The sequence below is a fragment of the Mastacembelus armatus genome, chromosome 12 (genome assembly GCF_900324485.2).
Source record: "Mastacembelus armatus chromosome 12, fMasArm1.2, whole genome shotgun sequence".
NCBI lineage: Eukaryota > Metazoa > Chordata > Actinopteri > Synbranchiformes > Mastacembelidae > Mastacembelus > Mastacembelus armatus.
Window position 1 is genome coordinate 3,097,233 of NC_046644.1, and position 26,080 is coordinate 3,123,312.

Genomic DNA, 26,080 nt, shown 5'->3' on the forward strand with positions numbered 1-26,080 from the left:
CTTGTCATTTGTCCATTTTGGTTTTGGCATACTGATTAACTCTTGGTTTTGTCTGTTTTCATTAAATATTTCATAAGCCCTAGTAGGCTTATGAAATGTTTGAAACCTTTTTGTCACATTTACAACTCATTTATTGTATGTTTTTAAAAAAACATTATGGTTAATTATTGACATTATTCATAAACTGCAGTGGTTATTGAAAATTAGAGGATTATAAGAAACAACATTAAATGCTGAATAACTATATCTTTATTATGCTGCATAAAACTGCCTCCTAAGGGAATGTATGGACGTTTCTTAAAGCATACAGAAACACAATATGTTAACAATGATTTCTAACAATAGAAAACAGGAACCTGAAAGAAACAAAAAGCAAAACTAATGCAACTCACAAAGATGGCTCCAATAGCCTATACAGTATTTATACAGTACCCAAATATAGTCATTGCTTTGTGTTCAAAACCGTTCTGAACACAAACCAGTCTGACCGTTTTGGTTTGTGGTTATGTTCAAAAAACATAAAAATATAATAAAAATAGGCTAAATATCTGGCCAGAGTTAACATTACCTAATTACATAGATTATGAAATATGGCATTTTTGGTATTTCTACAAAGCTGAAGCATGATACTTTCTGCCCATGTTAATGGCTAGAACTAAAAATTACAAACAAAGCAATTTTTATACTGGTTGTAAATATACATCAGAACACTAAAATTAATAATGTAATGTAACGTACTGAGCCACAAGGTGGAGCCATAAGGAGAAACATGGGAAAATATACATTTCTAGCTTTGAAGTTTCTCTAAATGAAATTCCAATAACATAATGAGACCTTCTGGAAAATCAAAAAACATGTTAACAAGAAAACTATAACTTTTGCAAATTTCCTGCAAACAAAGGGATTCCATTAAAGTAGCCTAAACCAATTTCACATATTTATGTTAACTGTAGTTAATAGTTCCAAATAAGCAAGGACATTTTTTCTGAATTTGTGTGACAACATTTTAACTGAGGTAAGAACAACTGAGGAAGTGAAGACACTTCATTTCCTTTAGTGGGAAGTGTGAGTTGTGAACAGAGTTACAGTAAGTTAGCAGTACAAAGACCACAGTATGTAAAGTACACACCATAGGGTGAGATTTTCCATCCCTAACTGCATCAACTCCAAACAAATGTGAACCACCTCACCCTGAAGATGAACTAAAACCTGCATGCAGGCTATTTAGTTTGAAATGTCAGAATTGCATAATGTCTTTCATGGTGTGTTGCAGATAGTCCTGATGTTCTCCTTTTCAGTCTGACATTGTGACGCAGATCACTGCAGCATGATGAAGATACCTGACTCAAAAAGATTAATTTTAATGGTTTATGTTTTTCATTTATTTTTTTGCTGATTTAAAGAAATGTAAATTTCAACAACAGACATGACATGTTTTTCATGTTTTTAGTGCAGCATTGTAATAGTAAAACTACATCAATCAAAATGAGTAATGTAACCTTAATCCCATTTCAAAGCAGTGTAATAGCTTAAATTTAACATTTACAGTAGCAACAAATACAAATCAACTTCAGCTTAGTACTGTTTTATATTAAAATGTGATATACAGTGTTGAACAGTCTGTTATTACCACCTTGTGAAATGCTCACATTTTAAGCATTACAACTGGTCCTTGGAGGTTCCTGTTTTTTTTAATTTATTTCCACACTACATTTGACATATTTTTTAGCCACTGCAACTACATACCTGGTAAAATATCTTCACTTTCCTAAAATGTCTCACTATCAATGCGTCACACTGGTTATTGAGCCACACAAACTTACATATAGATGTTACCTCTCATGCTGTACTTGCAGGGATTACAGTTTAAATCTACATGGGTTTGTCAATTAAATTGGAACAAAGTCAGCAAAAGGGTGCAGCTTCAGGGGCGGTGTGTGAGTGTGAAACACACCAAAGCCAGCTGGCACTTCCGGAGTGGTAAACATGCTCTTACTCTTAATGACTGTCCCTGCTTATACGTCTCAGTGCTAACGTCTCCAAGACACGCACCCATTTGTTTACACTCCTCATGGGGACTTGACTTACATTCATTTCTTGGAGACTTGCTCTAACTTAAACCATAACCAGTACTTGCCTTGCCCTGTTACTCGCACGTTAATCAAAATCCCAACTTTACCCTAACTTTAAATGAAGTGGTCTCTTTTAAAATTCAGTTCTGTACAAAGTGGGAACTTGCATGACAAAGGTCTCAAGTCACCACAATGTCAGTGTGTAGACAGGTTTGGGTCCCCACAGTGTTGTTTATACCAAGTACAGACACACACACAGGCAAACTTCCTAAACTTGTAACTGACAAAGACAAATTCATTATAAGAAAATAAAGACTTTATGAAATGTATGTTATAAATCTTCTGAATTAAATAATGTAGCCATCTTTTATATCCAGGCTAACTGTATAGTTTTGTCAGTTGAAAACTGATGACATAAGGATAAAAATTAACCCGAAGCAGCCAGAAATACTCATGCAATATTTAAAACAATAGATTTTAAAAGTTAAATGTTAATATACATTATAAAAAAAAAAACACATGAACAAATAATCAAGTCTCAAGTATCAAATAACCACACTTAACAAATGTTTCCAAGGTTAATGACAAACTACCCCATTAAACAAAATATTTAAAAAAACACTAAAATTCCTGATCTTTAAGTTGGTGCTATCGCTGAAGTATTTACTGCTGTCATTTGTGCCTGTGGCAGTTGTCATTTCCTGAATGCAGTAGACATGTCGGTCAGTGTTCAGATTAAAAAAAAGGAAGTAAAAAAATTAAATTATGAGGGAAGTTGCTGAAATGAGGAAGCTTTAGTGCTCCACCATCTCACTTTGTGTCAGAAAACAACGGTTAATCTGCTCCAGTCGGGATCAACTGTGAGTGAATGACTGGTTTCTTGTGGTTTTGACAGCACATGTTGGGTTGTCAGGAGCTGACTGAATTTAAGATGACCTGTTTACATGTTCAGACTGCTGGCAGCTGATATGCTGAAGGACTGAAAGAACCAAATAAGAAGAAAGTCAAACTCTGAAACGTGTTCGCCAGATTATACAGTAAGTGGAGTGTTTAAGACTGCTTGAAGTTTATTTCCATGGTTCCTTTTCCCAAAATGTTCAACTTTTTTTGAAATCCAAAATATACAGTTCCTTTGTTTACTGGATTTTATGTCTTACCAAGTCATATTGTATTTGACTTAGCTCATTTAGCAAGCAAGAAAACAAAAATCTGACAGAGAGGGTAAAATGATTCCACTTCTCTTTAGTACAATTAACCTCGTTTCAGAAAATTAGTTGTCTTCAAATTAATAAAATAGACAAGTGCATAGAATGATTTTATCTGTTTCTAAGATAAATTTCTTGCCTTAATAGTTTTGCTTTATCAACAAGATGGAGTTTTATTATAAATAAAACACATATTTTAATACTTGAGAAAGGACTTTTTATATGATGGGTATAATTCAATATGACAAAGGTGTATTTTTGTGATTTAAAATACAGTTTGCCCAGGTCTTTTTCAGTGGAGGAAAGTACTGAAGTATTGCACTTGAGTATAATTTTTTAAACTTTTATCTATATAACCTATCAATTTTTAAAAACTTATTACTTTATTCTACTACATTTGACAGCTGCTGTTACGTTGCAGTTTAAAATATAATCTCAAGTTTATGAAATACAATGCATTGCTAAAGACTGACACACGTAATCTCTCATAAACAAGCACTGTTTGCTTTACTCTTGTCCCAGTTGCGATGTATGAGTTAACAGTTCCTCTAAAAAGACTTTTTTCATCTGAACATCTCAGATGGTTTCATTTAAATAAAAAAAGAGAACAAAATGGATATGCATTAGTTCACAAAAATTTTGCATTTTGATGTGTGCAGCACAACTTTGTTTTAGCTTTTTTGTAACCACATTAATCATTTGATGACTCCCCAGATTTCTGTTGTGTCCCTTTATAGGGTTACAAACTCCTCGGTTGGAAAACCACTGAGTTAATCTAATTGCTTAAATATATATGAAGTAGTCTGAACCAATGCCACCTTAACCAGCTTCATTGCCAGTAATTTAACTTACTATATACTGTACAAATATATTCCTACAGAAGACAGTTTTCTGCAAATGTAGTTTTTACTTTAATTACTAAGTACATTTTCATATCTCTGTACTTTTAAGCAAGTAATATTTACAGTCAATCAATTAAGGTTTATTTATTTAGCACCTTTAGGACTGGTTATGGCAAGACATACCTTGGGGTAAATCCTAGAAGATAAAATTTTGTGGTCAGCTTCTCTATGTGAGTATTTGGTCTAATTATGGTCTAATTACTACAATCTCATTTTTGTTATGAATGAGCTGTGAAAGGTTTCCTGACATCAAGGCACAAACATCTAAAATACAGTTCAAAAGAGCATCAGTTAGTCAAATGCCATCACGAGATACAGCAACATTAAGCTAAGTGTCATCAGCATAGCTATGGAAAAAGATGCCATGTCTCTTGATAACACTGCTGAAGGGTAGCATGTGCAGATTAAAAAATAATGGATTTAAAATAGTTTCTTAAGTTATTTCTAAGGTTATTTGAAAAATTATCATTATCTTCAATGAAGAACTCTGCTAGAAAGATAAGAAACAAACCAATCAAAAACAGTTCTAGGTAGTGTAATGTGATTCTCCAGTCTATTTAAAGTAATTTGGTAATTAACTTTAACAAGCAAGCTTTTCAAATAGTAGTATTAGTAGTTTATTGTTATCTAAATGTTCTGATATGATCAACTACTTTTGCTAAGGCTATGCTGGTCATGAAAACCTGACTGAAACATTTCTAACTTGTTGACTAAATTCAGAAAACCTGTTCCAAGTATATGTCAGTTTCTCTTTTGCTTAAATGCAGAGTAGATAATTTGGCTTCGATTGTGTTTCAAATGGGTTTTGTCCTGTTATCATCATACCTTCACATGTATCACATGTAGCTGCTGTAAGAGTGATCACAGGAGGCAGATAGCAAGCTACGTAGTGTAGAAAAAAAACATTATCTTGTTGTACTCACTAATGAAACTGTTGTAAGTCTCATCAATGAAAGGATTTGCAAAAAATAATTTCCCAATGGAAAGGAAAGGCCTCTTGCATCCGTCATTTGTCGCATGGGGTCAGGTTAAGAATGATAACCATATATTTTTAATTTACTACAGCAATACATGCAGCCACTTCAATAAAATAGAGAAATGCTAATTTGACAAAGTACAAAATAAGCAGAGCTGAGGAAGTATGTGGGTGTGTGTGTAGGTGGATGGGCTGGATTGTGTTGCGTAGATTTAACTATAATCCTCAAATTTTATTAAATAAATGACAAGACTTGGATGTTGACATAATCTCAACACTATGGAAGTTTTTTAGCTTTTTTAGTCTATTTGGAATTAATTTTACAACTGGCAATTCAATACGCAAATTAGTCATGCAATTTGGAAATGCATTATGTGATTGACAATTTAATATGCAAAATCTCAATGCACTACTCAATTCACTTTGAATTATTCTGATTAAAATTTTAAGTGTAAGCTAAATCATATCATATTGCCATGTGTTTTTGGTCTCTTTAGTCAAATGTACCAGCAAAACAGTGCCCCCAGTCATTTCCATTTTCATGACACTGTCAATATGCTATTTTGGTGTGAAAATTCAAATTATTATGCAAACTGTCACCCATCCCTACCCTGCCTCTGATTGGCTAACTCTAACTGTAAGATTGACCAAACAAGGTAACAAGTAAATCTTTCAGCTTTTACTTACACAGAGAATAATGGTATGGCAAAATCAGCAGTAGTGTAGCTTTCAAGTGGCTGCAGAAGCTGAACAAACTGAATGGAAATAGTAACATTACTCCACCATCTCCAAACACACAGGCCTGTGTCGGCTGCTGGGATACCGGCTAATGGAGTGAGTAAAATTCATGGTGGGTTAAATAATTAACATTAATATTACAGATACACCGATGCTATCTGCAGGATAGTGCACACGGAAACAGTATGCTGAGGTTCTGATTTTAAAATTATGTGCAAATATAATTGTGCTGCGCCTAGAAATGGTGTAGTTCCCCAGACAGCTCATAATTGAAGCGCCAGTGTCGGTGAATTTCACAAGAACAGACCAAAAATACATTGTTGATGGACAAATGTGCATGCCAGATGCACAAGCCAGAAAATGAAGCAAGCAAAATGATTCAAAGTGAACTGAGTGTCAAATTGCCACTGTGCAGATTGAGTTGCCAACAGTGTTGGGCAAGTTACTTCCAAAATGTAATACATTACTAGTCAGTTGAAAGTACTGCCTCTGAATTGTAACACAATACACTACTTTTGCGTTACTTTTGATTTACTTTAACCAAAATAACCACAGAAGTATGACTATGCATGCTAAAATGTAGTTTATTCATTATTATACATCCAGTGGAGGTCATGCTTTTTCTCAATGTAGAGAGTTCCCTTGGGCACATAGATGAATTGGATTCCTTATTCAATTTGCAATTCATTTTACAGTTGGTAATTCAATATGCAAGTTCAACAAGCAATTTGAAAATGCGTTTTGCAGTGGGAAGTTCAGTGTGCATGCCAGCAGCTTTCCTATTTGCCAGCAGTTCAGTTCTGGTCTCCGCCTCCAGCTGCTCACTTTTCTAGCTGGTAGCTCCTCTCAGACAAATAAGCTGTCAGGGGAAGAGAGTGCTCTCCTGGGCTTCTCCTCTTACATAGAATCTTAATTGACAAGATTAGTCAGCCACACACAAGCACTTGATGACACCTCCCATTCCCCAGTGGTCATTGTCAACAGCATCCTACCTGTATTAACACTTTTCTTTACATTGTAAAACTCAAATGATAACAGTACTATCTATTGAACGGTCATTTTACATTGCAACAGGTTTCTTGCCACTACGGCACTTTTTCATGGTTGGTGTCTCCAACAGCTGGCTCAACATCAGAATTTTGAATTTTCCACCCAAAGAGAGCTGGGATAGGCTCCAGCAGATACCTGTGACCCTAAACAAGACTAAGCAGGTATAGACAATGGGTGGACAGACTTTGTTTCAGACCTAAATATCCACATAACTATGGAAGAGATTTCCATAAACACATTTATAGTACCCAGTGAATGATCTCAGCAGTCAAGAAGCACCAAGGAATGAATGTATGTGGGTCATCTCAGGATGATCAACTGACGTTCAGTTGGTCTGGGTGGTCTGAATGTTACCATGGTCCTATTTGAATTTAAGCTCCATTTGCATTGTACACCAAAGAGTAAGTTACTGTAAATATTAATGATAAAGGAGTACTGTATGTTGCTCCTTATGTAAATGCGCAATACACCATGATTTGTTCACTAGGACACTCCATTGTGTTGCATGACTGATAAATCATCTAACACTGTTGAAACTCAGTATTTTGTAAATCTTTTTCTTAATTTTTTAGGCAACATCTTCCTGATTTCTGGAAAAGTGAAAAAAATGTCAGACATTTTTTGAAGGACTAATGCTTTTGCATAAATAATCTTGATTCATATTTGGCTCTAATTCTGTTTTTCAGGTTAATTTCATACAGGTGGCTAGACGTGAGGAAATTTCCTTAAGGGAACCACCATCCAGAGGCCAGCATGGCTGACAGTGTGAATACACTGCCATTCTTCTATGGTAATATCACCAGGGAGGATGCAGAAGACTACCTGCGACAAGCAGGCATGGGAAATGGCTTGTACCTACTACGGCAAAGCCGAAACTATCTTGGGGGCTTTGCACTGTCTGTGTCATACTCAGGCCGCTGCTACCACTACACCATTGAAAGAGAACCCAGTGAAATGTATGCAATCGCTGGTGGTAAGAGCCACAGGAACCCTGTGGATGTGATTGACTACCACTCCCAAGAGATGGATGGTCTTGTGTGTCTGTTGAAGAAGCCCTGCAACAGGCCAAGGAACATGCAGCCAAAGGTGGGGCCATTTGAGGACCTGAAAGAAAAACTAATCCGGGAATATGTAAAGCAGACCTGGAACCTGCAGGTTAGTTTAAATTCAATTCTCTAATTAGAATATAATAATATCAAAATATAAATTCATTGGATAAAGAGGTGTGTAATACAGTAAGGCTACTTAAAAAAAAATTTTTTTGAGGTTTATTTTTGTGACTCTGCTCTTTCGCTCTTGGGTCATTGTAACAGTTTATTACACAGAACAAATCCTGTAATTGTGGAATACCCAAAATTGTTAAAACAGGGCAAGAGGCACAAACAGGCAGTTTTGTTTCAAAGCAAATGGGTCTTAAATTTCTTACAAGTTGGATTCGATCTCATAACTTCACAAACTTGTTATAAATCCCCTGTTGAAAGTCTAATATACCTCTTGCTAAATTGGAAAACCATAATGATGATGACATGGTGAACAGAAAATTCATTTAGCATTAAGGTTGTTAAATACTGCATGTTTTTGAACCACATTCATTTTATTTAAACTCCTTTGTAGTTTAAATAAACATTGTAGTCAACCCTGAAACTCCTTCAGATTAAGCAACTGTTACTTTTAAGTCAATTTCACACGAGCAGTACATATGTTCTTCTTTCAGGAGGGCATTACAACCCCCAGTAACATGTTACAGTAATTAGGTGACCTCTAGCAACCATAGTAACTATATCACAAGCAAAGGAGTAAGTTAGGTGATTGTAGGTATACAGTATACAACAACAGGATCCATGTTACTACGAGGTTTGGGTGGATGGCCATAAAGCATGATTTTACCATAGGGCACTGGTTTTTAGTTTCTTTGTTTTTTAAAATCATTGTTTGTTCCACAAACTTTGTTGTGTGTTTTTTTTGTATCTTGTTTTGTCTCTACACCTAACCTCTTTCTGCCTCAACTTAAGCAACCTGTTTTTGTGCATAAAATAAATGAAACTGTGACAATAATATAGTCATAACCACATCTTTAAGATGGTCTATGCTGATGAATTTAATTCAACCCAAATAGAAAATCAAGTGAGTACAAGAAAACTGCTGAATGGTACCACTTAAAAACAGATATGTTCATGCATAAGGACCATTGTCTCCACAACTTTGTCTTTGTCTTTGCCTTTGTCTTTACAATGTGCTTTCTGCATTTTACTGAATGTGAAAACATGTAGTTGCTGGTTAAAGAGATGAAAATACAGAGATGAAATACCAGATTGCTTTTACAAAGTGAGCTCATTTGTGTGCAAACATATAATTGATCGCCCATACGGTTATGGTGGCTTTTTTCAGTCTGACACTGATCTTACTTCCTGACATAGTGTAACATTAATCGTGTGCTCTGTTGCATCTTGAATGCATACAATATAGTAAAAAGTAAGTGGCTTACTAACTAGCCACAGATCTCACTTGGTCGCCATATTATTTTTGTAAGCATCAGCTTATGGACTGCTGCATGTGTGCAGGGGGCTGCTCTGGAGCAGGCCATCATCAGCCAGAGACCTCAGCTGGAGAAGCTCATTGCCACCACTGCGCATGAAAAAATGCCCTGGTTCCACGGAATAATAACACGTGAAGACTCTGAGTCCAGACTTCAAAATGGCTCCCGTACCAATGGAAAATTCCTGTAAGTATGTTACAAATGTCTACATGTCTTTTATAGCTCTCTAGCTTTCTAGCTATGAAGGTTTTTAGCTTCAATCAATCAAAGGCTTGAAAGTTTTACATTAAATGGTGTAAAAAGAATGAAACAAATGTATCTAAATAAGGCTAATTATTTCACTCGCGTAACAAATTCATGCAGTCCTCAATGGAGCTGTTACCACAGCTTAGGAAAAGAATAAAAACAGAATACTAGTAACATCAGTAGACAGATTGGAAGACAAGTGATGATGAAGGGTATGGTCTATTTATGAATATTTACAATTTAACAGTTATTGTACAGTATTTACAGTTATTGTATATAGGAGTCTGTTCCTGTCATATTTGATTGCTGAACCAAATTCCACAGTGATGGTTGAGCAGAGAGCAGACTCAGCTCCAGGAGCAGGTCAAACGTCCTGAGTTCAGGCAGGAAGTACATTCTCTACGTTCTTGATCAGCAGCAACCAGGCCACAGCCTGCCTGTACCACCTCCTCAATTAGCCAACAACCAGGTCTGCAGGGTTTTTACAGTCTAAGCCCTGGACCATGGCCCCATCCAGAATTAATGAATGTCAGTCCGGGAGCACTTCCTTGGCTCTGTAACCCTCCCAGTCAACGAAGTACTGTGGACACTAATCCTTATGCCGCTCACACAAGTGTCTGAGGACTGTGAAAGCTGGGTGATTGTCCACAAACCTGATGGGATGAGGGGGATTGGCAGAAGGGCACAAAGGACTGGAAGACACAGGTTTAAGCTGAGAGCTATGATAGGACGGGTGAATCCTCAGGAAACTGGAGGCCTCAGCCAGACAGTGGAATATTGTTGATCTGGAATTGTCTAATGTAACAGGGAGATAGTTTCCTGGATTCACATTTCTAAGGAATGTCTTTAATGGGCTGGGGTCCACCAACCTCTTGTTCCTGTCTGAGGTCCGAAGTAAAGCCACTCTGGTCTCTTTCCAGATCTTGCAACATTTGAATGGGTGGAACTGAACAGAGGGAAATGTGATGTCTCACTTTTTGGCAGAAATCCATGGGGAGCATAGTTTTGAGTTTCAGGAGATGGAGAACAGAAAAAGTGGAGTGCAGCCTTCAAAGTCCTGATTGGTTCTTTCCATTTGTCCATTATTTTGAGGATGAAATCTAGAGGAGAGCCTGGTGAGCTGGGTATGAAAACATTTGTGGTGCTAACATTGAGGTGGTACCAACTTACAAATATCGGGGTATACACCTGGACAAAAAGTTGGACTGGTCCCTGAACACAGACATACTCTATAAAAAGAGGCAGAGACAATTTTTTTCCTTAGACAGCTTAGGTCCTTAAAATAACAGTAAGTCTACTCAAAACATACATACATCTGTAGTTTCATCTGTTTCAGCATGCTGCCTGTACTGACTACTGGGTGAGGGATATTGCAAAGCAATAGCACCCACTCAATAAAAATACAATGATAAACCAGATTGATATTATTGAAAGAATATGGTTATTTATCAGGAACCTGCTACCCACTGACATTCTGTAACATTACCACCTATTGTAAAACAAAATGCTGTAGTCATTGTAAAAGCAAGGCAGCTTAGTTAGGTAAGCTTAGCTCATGCCAAAATTCAATTCAATTCAATTCAATTCAATTTTATTTGTATAGCGCCAAATCACAATACAAATCATCTCAAGGCACTTTACAAAAACTAAAACTAAAAACCCAACAATTCCCTTATGAGCAAGCACTTGGCGACAGTGGAGAGGAAAAACTCCCTTTAACGGAAGAAAAAAAAACCTCCAGCAGAACCGGGCTCAGTTTGGGCGGCCATCTGCCTCGACCGGTTGGGGTGAGTGGATAGAGCAGAGAGAAAAGAACAGCAACAATAAACAACAAATAGACACTGCAGGTTGATGGGACCAGCCAAAATGGCATTTAGTGCGACTGGTGGAAATATATAACAAGAGGCCATGCAGTTAATGCAAACATGTTGAGAAAGCCACATGTTTAAGCAGTTATATTTTCTTTGCCAAAATGTGACAAAAATAAAAATAAGGTTTTTCAATGGTCATGTGCCCTCTCGGTTCTTCAGGACTTGGTTGTCTTTTCTTTATTTATTTTTGAGATCTTGAAGAAGGTCTCCAGCACACCTCTGTCCAAGTGACAAGTAAAACTTTAGTGGATACTACTTTAGTGGAAGTATTGAGCACTGGCTCCCAGGGTTTGTCAGAAACAGGCCATGCTTAAATTCACGGCAGCAGAATGATTCAGTTTCTGTTATCATGAGGGGTCAATGAGGGCACCAGTCAATGTTTGTCTTTGCCTTTAAGGTTAACACAGATGCTCTCTCAGCCAATACACTGAAAAAACTATCCTAATCAATATCATCCTCTACACTTAAAACACTGTTTTCACTGTTTGAAACATAATTACTTTGCAATACAAGCAAGCAGCATTTTGAGTGGCATTTAGTGTATGAAATCCAAGCTGAAATAACTTGTACATCCTTCGAGAAACAATGAAGTCTAAGATTCTCAGAACTACTGCTTTTGAAAGTCATCCCAAGACTCCCAGAACATTAATAAAACTGTTATTATTCACACTATGTCCCTTATTCAGATAGATAGAAATAAGGTTGTAAATCAGTAAAGTGTTCCTTTAATGCTGTAATGTTTTAAATGTCATGACTGCTCAGACAATGCTGAAAGTACATTTAGAGTTACAATTCTACCAGTACAGTGTTATGTTCCCTCTGTGTTGCTGGATTTCATAATTTTGTGGTGCAACACTTTAACAGTGTGAGATGTGAAATAAACAAAAATGCAATGCAAGCCTACATCCTGTAATAATACTGGTTGCATTAAAAGATAGCAATATATTACATTTAGTTTAATATATTGTTTAAAATACTCAGAATATTTTTGCTGTGTTACACTTGACCGAAGTGAGTGTATTTATAGCAGCCTAGCTACATACATACACACACATGCACACACACACACATACACACATGCAGAGTGGTTTCCGCTCTGGCAGTTTGCAAAGGACTTCCTGAAGTAGCCAGACAAGAGGAAGAATGACAGCAGATCAAGACCTAACTGTTCTGTCCCCTTTCTCATGAAGTGTCTATAAGTGAACTTGTTTTTCCACTGAGACACAGGGTTCTGATTATAACATTAAATTTGACTGATTTCATGAGTGAGACAGACACTACCAATGGCTAGAATATTATGGAATAATTTGCAGGTGTTAGGCTCTGACTGAGTGGGCAAGAATGGCTAACTTCTTATTACAAATACTATTAACATTTAAGGTTCAACATCAGGTTCACCACTGGTTTTATAGTAGTGCAGTATAGTACTGCATAAATATTATATCATAAATACGTAAATGCAAATATAATATAACATTTACAGTATATTTACATTAAATGAAAAGATTTTTATTATTATTACTCTGAATCTGATTTTTTTGTAATTTTATGTTGGTCCTATTGGTCCTCTACAGTTTCTCTGACTTGTCTTTGTAATACTACTGAAAGTTGGTATTTTGCAGTTTTGCACATTTTTAAAAAGTAAAATACACACTTTATGGATGTTTATAGACATCAAGTTAGAAAATATGTGACATATAGAAAATTACAGTTTTTAATAAAGATCCTATTGTGTGACAAAATTTGGATCTTTCACTAAAATATTAAGATGATGTGATGATTTAAATATGTAATGCATATTTAAAGTTTAAAATATGCATTTAGCGCACATTGTAGTCAATCCTGAAAATAAGACCTGTTTTTAAAAGGTGTTACTTAAAAGATTATAATACCATGAAGATGCATTGACAAAGTATAAACCCATAACCCATGAGCATTTAATAAGAAGTGCAAAGGTAATGACATCACAAGAAGGAATATTTATAAATAGCCCAAATGTCAACTCTCCAGACTCTTCAACTCAAGTCAGGCTTTTTTTGTAAAATCGAAGTGTTTCCTGTGTTTCCTTACCTCACAGAGCAAATCAATGGATGTTATAAGCAGCACTGAAATACTGGGCTGAAATGAAAATTGAATATAACTTGCTGTCAAATTGTGGCAGATAATGATGTTTAGTAGCTTTGAACTCTTGATGATGGTGTATAACTACACTGGGTAAAACCATCCAGAAGCTTTGTGTGCTAATACAATCCTGCCCCCCAGAAATTTGGTTTATATATTGTTGTTTGTCTTTTACATTGTGGTAACAAATGTTGGCTAATGAAACATAATCTATGTTGATCCTAGCTGACATTGGGCAGTTTTGGGGGGCTGTATAAATGGATTTCTTATAAATTGTAAATAACAAAATAAATAATGTCCTATTAATCTAAATGAATGTTCTTCAAATGACATGAAAACATATTTCTTGGAAAAAGTACCAGTACTCATACTTAAAATCCCCTCGTTAAGCTACTGATTAAACAAGTGACACCTTACCACCAAAGCTTGACACAATTTTTAGTCAGTCAAGTGGGTCTAAAGAGGTTGCATTGTTTTGCCAATACAATACACTTTTAATGTTACCTGCCAAATAATATATTTGAAAATTTGGTAAAGCCATCCCACCATACAGCTTAGATTTTTGTAAGAATAATTTTATGACAGGGATGCGTGGAAGAGAGGAAAGAGTTCGTCCACACTAAGAAGGCTTACTGGGTGGTAGAAAGAGCAGTTAAAGGGGTCTTTTTTCCTTCTTCAAAAGCAGAGATACTGAGGCTTGATATGCGTAAACAGGAAGCTGGATTTTAACTTATGTTCCATTTCATCTTTTCATGTTGTGTGTACAGGATTCGACAGAGAGACACGAATGGATCCTATGCTCTGTGTTTATTACACGAAGGACAGGTTATGCATTATCGCATTGACAGGGACAGGACTGGCAAGCTCTCTATCCCAGATGGCAAGAAGTTTGACACCCTGTGGCAGGTTGACACAATGATTTCTTGTATCTTTAAATGCTTGGTCACTGCCACTCAGTGGTCATTGTCACCCATTTTATTCTAACAGAAATAACAATATGAGATTAATACAGTTATAATAATACCCTCTGGGTATAGTATACTCTCTGGGTATAATTTTAGCTTTTGTAGAATGTTTAAAAGCCACAATGGGTATACTTGTAGTCTTATTAATGTATGTATAGTATATCATTCTGACCATTATGATTAATGTCTTATTTGTGAATTTCTTTTTTATTTCAGCTGGTGGAGCACTACTCATACAAACCAGATGGCCTGTTGCGAGTGCTTACACACCCCTGTCAAAGACCTGATGGAGAAATTAGTAAAAATGCACACAACAAATTAATGCATGGCTACAGAAAGCCTGTCATCTACATAGTCCATAAAAATCAATATCAAATTACTAAAAAATCCACATATGTCATGTATTGTGTTTATAGGACTGACAGGACTGCCACTACTCCCACAGGACCATCCTGGAATTAGTTCTGCCCTTGTAAGTGTGTATGTGATGTGAGTAAGGCATTTGCATTTTCACTTGGTTCAATGCCTCTGTCGAAAAAACAGGAAGTAAAGTCATGTACTCTTTTATGTCTTTTAGTGAAAGGTATCCTCCCAATGCTGATGAATGCTTGACTTATTAAGCCTTTATTTTTCAGAACTTTTTTAATTACATTTTTTAAAATAGGGTGCAATGATAAATGTAGTTTTACTATGACATTAAAACATTGACATAATTATAGCTCATTTATGAGCAAGAATTTCAGAGTTAAAACATTATTGTTTTCCTTTTTGCATTTGGGTGGATAAAGCATTTGGGTTGTTTTTACAAATTACAAAAACAACAAAAAAAGCGTATTGCATATATATTTCTGTGACAACTGCGACTAGCTTTCTGACATTGAAAAGATTTGTGCACAAATTCATAAATTGTGTACAGAAGTCATTCGTGTTCTCAAATTACTTTGCTCGACCTGTTCAAATTACTACTTGAATTGCTACTTTAAATGAGCAATTGGCAAAACATAATGTTAAATGACAGCTAAAATGGCTCATAATTACAGATTTGGGTATTATACAATTAATACCATCCATACTGTATAATGCCATGTTTTTTTAAATTTGCATCCCAGAAATATTAAGTACAAATCAGTAAATCATGAAATTATTTAGTTATTAGTTGAGCGCTGGAAGGTTGGCTCACCAAGGTCGACAAGTCAGGCCTGCTGAGAGAAGTAATTAGTTGTTTGTCTGCATGACTTTTGTAGACTGAGTTGTCCACCCTAACCCTCAACCTGACTTATTAAGGTCACTGGATAGCTAAGTTGATGCTTTGTATGGAGTTTGGGAGAATTTGTTCAAATGTCCCAAACAATTGAATTCTTGAATGTATTTCCACTGTACTGATAAAATGCATGAACATAACATTACCATACTGATAACCTCTCTGACGTTTTGATTTCTAGCAACATGCAGCAGGTGGAATTCTCTCCAAGCTCAAAACTGTTCCCATTCCCGGCATAAAAAAGGTGCACTAACTCACATTCTGCCTTCTCATAAATGTATTGAGCACAGCAAGCTCAGACCCCTCACTGACTTGTCCCAATGTGTGATTTTACTACTTACTAACTCAACTCAGGATCTTATCACCCCCATCCTAGATAAGTAGATAAGAGCGCACAGTTTCATAATTATAGCTTTTCTGCATACACAACCCTATTCCGTAAACCTGACAGTTTGCTGGCTTAATTGTGATGACAAAATAACACCATCTGGAGGTTACTCAATGCAATTACATGCTACATGCTACATTACAGCCTAGGAATCACAGGCGTTATTCTATTCAGTAGCTACCTCCTCCTGTGTGTCCATGTCAAAACCAAACATGTTACAATGAGTCAGCATGTCTGTTGTATTCCAGAGGCTACTCCACACGTTCTTTTCAATAAATTTGGAAGATTTCAAAACTAGTGTATCCCAATATACACTGTTCACTGGTTACTTGGTTCAACATTAATTTCACTAGAACATTTTCTAGAATTACCTTTGGTACTAATTATTAGATTTGGTACTAATTATGGGAAAATAGAGACAATATTTTGTAGATGTATGCATGTACCGATTTATTTGTTTTTAGCAATGTCAGTGATGCTGGTTGGTCAGTTTGTTAGTCTCCCAGACTTTAATTTGAAAGACCCTGGAAGCCTGTACACAAGGAAGCCTGGAAGCCTGTATACATCTTGTAATAATGAGATAGATTTGCCATAAAAAAACACAATCATCACCATCATGTTTTCATGAGATGTACATAAAAAAACCATCAGGTTAAGCATCATCATGGTTACATTAATAAACATGGTTATGTTTGTGGAACAGTTAAGAATCAAAAACAAAATCAAAAACACATCGCTTCACAATGGACTCAAAAACTACTCTTTTGAGGGAAATTCTTTTCTTTCATATTCTTATCCTAAACGTTGCTTACTTCTTTCTGTGAGGTTTGATCATATGTTCAAGATACATCTTGATGCACTGCGTTCATTGGGTGTTTTCGGGTCTTTCAACATCAGACATCCTCACCCAGACGTCCCAGCCAAGGTTGATCATGCTTGGCTTGCTTCCCAGCAGAAACTGCCAACAGTTCAGCCATCTTAATCCACAGGCACCGTCTCTGTGGCTTCGCTCACAGATTGGATGGCCCAGTTTGTTGAGGACTTTTCAGAGAGTATCCAGCAAAGCCTCTGCAGCCCACCTCTATCGATTCAGCGAGTCTTCAGCGAGTCCCCTCCCAACACTTCTCCACCAGGTCCTCGTACTTTGCGCATTTTCTTTCATTCACCTCTTCCAAATGCTCCTCCCAGGGCAGTGTGAGTTCCAGTATAATTTGTTGTTTTATTGGCTCGAGGTGATGATTATGTCTGGTTGAAGTGATGTTCTGGCAATGTGCTGAGGGAACTTCAGCTGCTGCCCTAGGTTGGCATGCAGCTGCCAGTTGGAAGCTCTGTGGAGGAGACCTGACCTTGCGCTTTGCAGTCAATGGGGTTCCTCTCCAGCTCTGACAAAGGCAGTTCTCCTCTTTGGTGTTTACTGGAGCTGGTGGTGCTAGCTATGCTTATTGCCACCGCCTTCAGCACTTGGTTGTATTTGTTGCAAGCAATAGTGACCTTCAGCAATGGCCTTTGGGCAACTACAGATGTTCTAAGGAGCCCTTTCCCGAACATAACTGGCATGCAGGTGTCTCATTTTTGCCCTGTACATGGAGGTTGGCTGGGCTTAGTAGGGCACTGTATACATCCTGGACAAGGAACCGGAAGCAATGGAAGTCTGCATGATGTTTGCCCAGTTGATCTTGCACTGGAGGATACTTTCCCAACTCTTTGTTGGGCATGAACATGAGAACTTCCCCAGACTCTATATTGCCTGCTCTGTGATTGAGGGGATGACTGCCCCAGATAAGGAGAAACAGAATGTGTCAAACACTTTTCCCTTTGTTCAGCACTATGGATCTCGACTTGAGCAAGGATGCTTAAAGCTCATCCTTGCCCATGTGTCAAGCTTCTCGAGGCCTTGCCATATCTATTTCAACCACCAATGTTATTATGACAGTGAGATCACCCATGAATGTTCTTATTGGGTGCTGCCGCCCATCAGATTTGGTTAGAGGGCCTCTACATTCCACCTCAGCTGACTTGGCCATCACATTCATCGCCAGAGCAAAAAGGATGAGATGGTGCAATCTGTTACTATTCCTTTCCAAAACTCTTTGAGCCTTTGGGAAACAGTGATAAAAACACCTTTCCTTCAACACTCAACGGTGAGATGAAGCGAAACTGAATGATGGTCTTTGAGTCTCTTTTTGGATTCAAACTCCCTCCGCACACCTCCACTGGGCATCAACTCTTTCCCCCCCACCATATCACCTTCAAGATATTTCAGAGGGGTCAAAGGAGCTGGGGATAGCGCTTGTACACAATATAGTGTATGCCACTGGGACCTGGAGCATTTGTACTTGGAGCAAAACGTACTGCCCTGATCACCTCCTCAAGCTCCTTCAGCCTTGGCTTTGTTAGATCAAACTTTGTTGATGGAGGGGTTGGGTTGATAAGAGCTCTGTTAGGTTGAAGCTCCTGTTCTGTCCTTGAATCGCTCAGTTCGTTGTGCAGGAATAAATTTACCTCCTCTGCTCTGCTCCTCTGAGCAGATGAGACAGCCACTGCGCTTGTCCCCAAGATGTTGCTTTGTAAAGCCAAAGGCATTGACTATGACAAGGCAAGGCAAGTTTATTTGTATAGCACAATTCAAATATAGAGTAGTTCAAAGTGCTTTGCAGAAATATAACACAAGATAAAAGTAGAGAGGCAAAAATTAAAATAAAAACAGTAAATAGAAATTAAATTAAAGGAGAATAAGTGCAGATACAACACTTTCAGTTGTCATATGCAGAAGTAAAAGTTTTTAGCTTGGACTTAAACATTGTCAGACATGAGGCTTGTCTAACATCATCAGGAAGATTATTCCAGATTTTAGCTGCATAAAACTGAAACGCTGCTTCTCCCTGTTTAGTCCTGACTCTGGGCAAGAGCAGAAGGCTTGTCCCTGATGGTCTCAGTCCGAGATATGGCACCAACATGTCAGAGATGTACTGTGGTGCTGACCCATGAAGAGACTTATACACAAGCAGTGCTGTTTTAAAGTCTATGCTCTGAGTGACGGGAAGCCAGTACAGAGATCTGATAACAGGAGTAACGTGGTTGTACTTCCTGGTTCTAGTCAGTACCCGAGCAGCAGCGTTCTGGATGTACTGCAGCTACCTTACAGTCTGCATTCTGCATCTCCTTTTGCTGTAGCTTAACTGATGTCCATGAGTATGAATATTTGAAAGTAAATTCTCCAACTATCTCAACTACTCAAGCTTGTAATATTCAGGAGGTTAAGGCTAACAATGGACTATGGGATATTTGGGATGTCAAAACACACAATGGTTGTCTTCTTAAGGGCAAAAGAAAAGTGAAAAGCCTCTGGTTTTGAGTAACCTTGTAACCTTTTGAGTAGCCTGTTCTTACATAGTATTGACATGTGGCTAAGAAAGGAAGAGCCCCTAAAATGTAACGAATCCCTGGCCACTGTGAGGCTAAATAAATCACTTTCATACAGGTTGTGGACATAAAAGGAGGTAGCCTCTGAAAAAGAATTCTGTCTGACACTTTTAACTGTGTTGTCTAATTTTGTTGACTTTTAAGTTTTTACTTCTCATTTAATCTCTTGATTCATAAATTGCAATCAATCTGTCACTGTAATACAAGCTCCATAAAAAGCGTGGCATACTGCAACATAAGAGAAACATTTGATTGTTTGAGTATTCACTCATTGCCAATCACTTTTCAGCAGTGCACCCTGTGAAAGTATGCTTCACTTTGTATGTTCTCTTAAACATTGTCTTCTCTGATAAACTGATGACAGGGACGGGGATCTCGACATAACACCACAGATAATCTCAATCCTTACGAAACCAGGTTGCCCAATAATCAAGCAGCCAGCAAAGGTGAGTTATATAAATTTTCGATCTATAAGCACATCCTGTATTCACCAGAAGATTGGGTATATACTGATTGCTAATTTTCTAGTATGTTAGCATTAGGCAAAATCAGATGTCCAAGTTGAATAACACAGTTCATGCATACGCAACAACATTCACACCAAAGAAGGAGCAGGCCAAGAGTCAGAAACAAAACAGATAAGTACCAGAATGCTTAAAACTGACAGCAGTGAGATGAAGTAAACCATATGGCAGAAAAGAGAATGCTGGCCTCTGACTTAAAGTGGTGACTGGATGCAGGTAACGCACAGTGGATGTGAGGAGCCATTAGTCTAGCTAGACTAATGTATGAAATACTAATGTAAGGTGGTTATTTCTCCATCAGAGGCCATGCCAATGGACACAGAGGTATATGAGAGTCCTTATGCAGATCCAGATGAACTTAGGAGTTCCACGGTGGATCGCAGCCACCTCTTCTTGGAGGATGGAGAACTGGGCTCTGGGAACTTTGGTACAGTCATGAAGGGCATCTACAAGATGAGAAAGTACGCTGAATCAAATCACATCAATGTACAACATACAACACCACTCCCCTACTTTAATTGCTTAGTACATAGTGATGCCATGCTTCCTCTTCTCATTTATAGCACAACTAACATCTTAAATGCTTACAATTATCACTGCTATAACAGACTTGAGAAATCTGTGTTACAAGCTTTATTTGTACACTTTGTGTTTATAGTAGTAGTTTGTGTATACGTTTACCTTTATTCTATTCTGAAACCCTAGAAGCTGCGGCATGGCAACTGGACTTCTGGTAGTTGAATCTTAACATTTCATTCATTCACCCAAAGTGGCTTCTTCATTCTGGGGGAAGTTAAGGTTAGAGATCTCATTTTATCCTCCAGGTTGGTTTAATTGAACAATCAAAGTAAGCACAGATGAGGGTCATTATTATCTGATGGTCTGTTGTGACCCCTGTTGTGATCCCTCTGATCCAGAAGTGAAGTTGCCACGACTCAGCTTCTAGAATCTTCACAGACCTTAAAACGTCTGTTCTGCTACTGATGTTATATGTTGATCCTTGTTTGTGTTGTCTAAAGAATGTGACCTACTCTTCCACTGCTACTGAGCAAGTTAATTTCTGTAAGTGTCTGTACATTTGTGGTGAATGTTAATATCAACCAACCATAACACTAAATCTCCCCATGCATTAGGACAGAAAAGTCAGTTGCAGTCAAAATTCTGAAGAATGATGATAATAACCCATCAGTACGTGAGGAAATGCTGCGAGAAGCCAATGTCATGCAGCAGCTGGACAATCCTTATATTGTTCGAATGATCGGTATCTGTGAGGCTGAAAACCTTATGCTGGTCATGGAACTGGCTGAGTTGGGACCACTCAACAAGTTCCTGCAGAAAAACAAGTATGTATTTGAATCATTCATTCTACTGACATTGCCAATTTCACATTATTACTAGGGACATAATGATACACAGTTGTACCACATACATTCTTGTTGTAATGTATTTTTATGATCTGAGGCAAAGGACACATTTTCATCAGATGGGCAGGAAATGCCCAGCTCACTTGTCAAAATGTTATTTTTGACTCCTGTCAATACTAAGTCAGTAAAAGATATTACTTTTTGTAATAAATTCACAAACTTCTAATTCATCTTCTATTATAAACTGCCAGGTCTGTCAAGGAAAATAAATATTGCTCAGAATTAACCATGCAAAGATTCAGCATTTGAAATTTTTTGTTGTACTACCAATGTTATCAAAAGCAACAACAAATTTCACCATAGCTTCTTAATGTGCCATTGAGAAAGAAATGTGCCTTAAAGAAATGTTAGTTACATAGATTTGTGCTTAGCCTGAGCCTTGAGTTCAGCCCATATTTATGTGTTCTTTCAAAAGATAAAACTGAAGTGAAACTTTATTTTTAAGTTTGACATTAAAAAAATGGCAGCAGTTCAGAGATACATATGATTTTTGTTCTGAGCCTAGACTGTATATGGTTTAGCCTCAAGTGTTTTCGTTAGTCAGCATATTTACCTTTACAATAAAATATGCTTTAATCTGCATTATACTGGTCAAGTGAATTAGAAAGTCTAAATGACTTAAGGTGTGAATGAACTGTTCTTTCCATGTGACACTGAATATACCTGTATATATCTATTGGAACAGCATTTAAAAACATTGTGAAGCTTCAGACTGTTGTGAATATAAGCATTTCAAAATATTTTATTGTTGTTCATGTATAGCATACCATCTATATGAGTTAGGGTTCACATTTTATTTAATAGTTAGAATAACAAGTGATTATCTACAGGCAAACATCCATAAAGAACCTCACAGAGCTGGTCCACCAGGTGTCTATGGGGATGAAATACCTGGAAGAGCATAACTTTGTCCACAGGGACCTTGCTGCGAGAAATGTACTACTGGTTACACAGCACTATGCCAAAATCAGTGACTTCGGCCTCTCTAAAGCTGTTGGGGAGGATCAAAACTACTACAAGGTACAGGCTGACAGGAACACACAACAAAGTACTGTGTACAGTTTATTTGTGGTAGATCAAGCAGAAAGCCCATCCAAGCTGACAGCTGCTTATTGCATGGTTTATTTCCAGCACATTACTCCATATTGGTAGAGTGGGACAATATGTACAAATGATTTCAAAAGTTATAGCTATATTTTTCAAAATATAGCTATTTTATTTGCAAAGAGCAGCCAGTTGCTCTTTGAGACCCACACTGAAATTGTCAAAGCAAGTTGTTAATCACAGCATAGAGTTGGAACTTGGTGTTTTCATCATTCCCTTCTTTTCTAACTGCCAAATCTAATGGCATTAATTGTGGCTACTCTCAGAGCTGTAAACTGCACAAACAGTAGAATAATGTTCTGTGTCCCTTAAATAACAATCTTTTTTTCATTTTGCAAAAAAAAAAAAAAAAAGTTACAATGATACATTGAATATGATTCTAAATGATCTTGCACCTATGAAAACTCGAACTGTTTCTTTTGTACATTCTGCTCCTTTGCATGAACTTAAAACTAAAGGCTGTAGGTTAGAGCATTGGTACGTCAGGTCTGGTCTCACTGTTCATAAAGAAATGTATGCTGAACATATTCAAAGTTACAAAAATGCATTGTTCAAAGTTAAATTTGACTTTTATTCCAACATAATAAGAGTCATGAATGGGAACTCCAGGTTTTTTTTTCTCTGTGATAAACAATATTATGCGACCTCCTGATTCTCTGTCATCTGATATGTATTCCACTGACTTATGCAATCGTTTTATGACTTATTTTGAGACTAAGGTGAAAAATGTACATCAGAAATTTCTCATTAGTACTTCCCATCATGACACCTGTCAGTCTAATTCTCATGTAACTCCTCAATTCTTTTCTTCCTTTACACTAGCAACTACTTCTGAGATAGTGGGTCTAATAAATAAATCTAAATCTTCGACTTTAGACTCTCTACCAACTTCACGTACTAGTCACTTCACGTATAGACTACTGTAATGCCCTTCTCACTGGGATTCTAAATTACTACACAAGCTCCAGTTGATCCAGAATTCTGCAGCCCGTATTATCTCTAGAATACCTTGTACTGAGCACATTTCCCCAGTTCTCCAGCAATTGCACTGGATTCCAGTAAGGTATTGAGTTGAATTTAAGATCTTGCCATTTATGTATAAGGCACTTCATAATCTTGCACCTCAATACTTTACTCAAGTTCTTCATGTTTACACCCCCTTCATGTGCTCTCAGATCTTCACCTTCAATTTCTCTTGTGGTACCTCTGATTCGACTAACTACCATGGGTGCCAGATCTTTTAGCCATGCTGCCCCCTGCCTATGGAACTGCCTTCCCCTTGATATTTGCAAGAGCAACTGCCTGCTGACCCTTAAGGGGTGTCTTAAGACACATCTTTTTAGACAGGCTTTCTTATAATTTGTTTCAAGAGTTTCTTATTGCATTTATTTGTATATGTTAGGTGTTGTGTTCTTTTTGTCTTGTGTACTTATTTGTATTTTTAATTTTTTATCTTTGCTGATTGTAAGGTGTCCTTGAGTCCTTTCAAAAGCGAATAAGATAAAATAAACTAAAAAAAAAAATCATGAGCATTTGGATAACTGATAAAGTCCCCTCAATGTAATGACAGAGAACCGAATCTGAGACTGCAAAATGGCCAATGTAACATGAAATCACGCCCACTGATGTTTTGTATGTCTCTCTTTCCAGGCCAAGGGTCACGGGAAGTGGCCAGTGAAATGGTATGCTCCTGAGTGTATAAATTACTTCAAATTTTCTTCCAAAAGTGATGTATGGAGCTTTGGGGTACTCATGTGGGAGGCCTACTCCTATGGCCAGAAACCATACAAGGTAAAAAAACACATCACTAATTAATCTGATTAATGACTAAATATTTTTTACACATGAAGTTGCTCACTCACTCTCTCACTTACTTGGTAGTGTTAGGGGTTTGGGATTGTTTGTTCATTGGCAGCAACTCAAATTGAAATAGCAGCAGTACTTTAGACCTGCAGATGTATAATATCAGTTACCACCTCGAGACATAATGATTTTTGTTTATTCTGTTTTTACAACTCCCTTTTTTATTGACCACAAAGCATCACATAGAACAAAACATTTCAAGACAATATTTTAAAATTTGTGGTTCACTTGTTGCATGACATGTTATGCTATTATAAAAAAAAAATCCCTTCATTTTAGAATAATTCTGTCTGTAATCTGTAATGTGTTCTACACATTTTATTGACTAACTGACTGCATGTATAGTAATTCTCTTATGGTGTAACTTAAGGTCTGTTATTATTTGTTGTTATTAACTGTTATTAGTTATATGAAAAATTCCAGCAATGCTATTTTGAATTAGTCCCAACATTTTGCATTCTGTTGTGAGCAATGTCTACCTGTATTTTTACTGAAGGTATTACTGTTCACAGGGAATGAAAGGAAACGATGTCCTGCAGATGATTGAAAGTGGAAAGCGCATGGATGCCCCATTGAACTGTCCACCTGAAATGTACGACCTCATGAGGACTTGCTGGGAATACAAGTAAGTGAAAAGTTATTGCTAAGTCATATATTTGAAGTAATATATGAACCAACAAAATTTCATATCTTACACAAGACTGCAAAACTGAAGACAGTTTATATTAGTTTACATTATATTATATTAGGAGTCAGTATTTATTATAAGTAATTGCTGTTTTCTTACAGGGCAGATATAAGGCCTGGATTTGCAGTTGTTGAGCCAAGACTACGAGAGTATTATTATGACATTGCACAGTGATTTTTTTTTTTTATGACATATTATGAGATAGTTGGAGACTGTTGGTCAAAGGGTTGGTTGAAACTTGTATTTAATCGTGCAAATGACTGGACATTGTTTGAATTATAAATGCAGTTTCTGAATGTAAACAAAATCAACACTGTAATAAGTCTTACTCTATGAACAAACATTCATGTTAAAGCTAATAAACCATTCAATCAATTCCTTTGCTAGATGCTTTTCATATTGTAACTGCATTATACAGTATGTATTAAAACTGCAACATTGCAGTCATATTATACTTAATCCTGGAATTCTTAAATTAAGATCCTATTATTTCAGTGTAAAGTCACAAAATTGCCACAGCAGCTGTACAGCATGAAACACGCTCTCTCCTTAGACTTTCAATTCTAATAAGAAAAGCCCCGCCCTCCAAAAAATTGTTAAAAATATAGACAAACCTTCAGGAAGAGCAACGGAGGAGGAATCCCAATTTCAGAAGCCATTGACATGTTGATGACATGATGTGTTGTTGAATGTTGTTGTGATATGATGGACAAGGACATCAAG

General features: G+C 37.0%; 1 protein-coding gene across 1 annotated transcript; it reads left to right on the forward strand.

Annotated features, from left to right (window-relative positions):
- Positions 1-2,809: 2,809 nt before the first annotated feature.
- On the forward strand, positions 2,810-25,804 carry syk (spleen tyrosine kinase). The gene is made up of 15 exons (XM_026296841.2): positions 2,810-2,932; positions 3,025-3,109; positions 7,630-8,098; positions 9,505-9,665; positions 14,485-14,623; positions 14,899-14,980; positions 15,099-15,154; positions 16,125-16,187; positions 20,119-20,200; positions 20,580-20,739; positions 21,412-21,621; positions 22,533-22,722; positions 24,457-24,597; positions 25,182-25,294; positions 25,459-25,804. The coding sequence occupies exons 3-15, from the start codon at positions 7,697-7,699 to the stop codon at positions 25,529-25,531; spliced, it is 1,872 nt and encodes a 623-aa protein (XP_026152626.1). The 5' UTR covers positions 2,810-2,932; positions 3,025-3,109; positions 7,630-7,696; the 3' UTR covers positions 25,532-25,804.
- Positions 25,805-26,080: the final 276 nt, after the last annotated feature.

Bases quoted from the DNA above. Each gene is read 5' to 3' on its own strand.
- syk (XM_026296841.2), top strand. From the start codon at position 7,697: ATGGCTGACAGTGTGAATACACTGCCATTCTTCTATGGTAATATCACC. The intron at 9,666-14,484 runs GTAAGTATGTTA...TTGTGTGTACAG, and splicing joins CGTACCAATGGAAAATTCCT to GATTCGACAGAGAGACACGA. The intron at 25,295-25,458 runs GTAAGTGAAAAG...GTTTTCTTACAG, and splicing joins AGGACTTGCTGGGAATACAA to GGCAGATATAAGGCCTGGAT.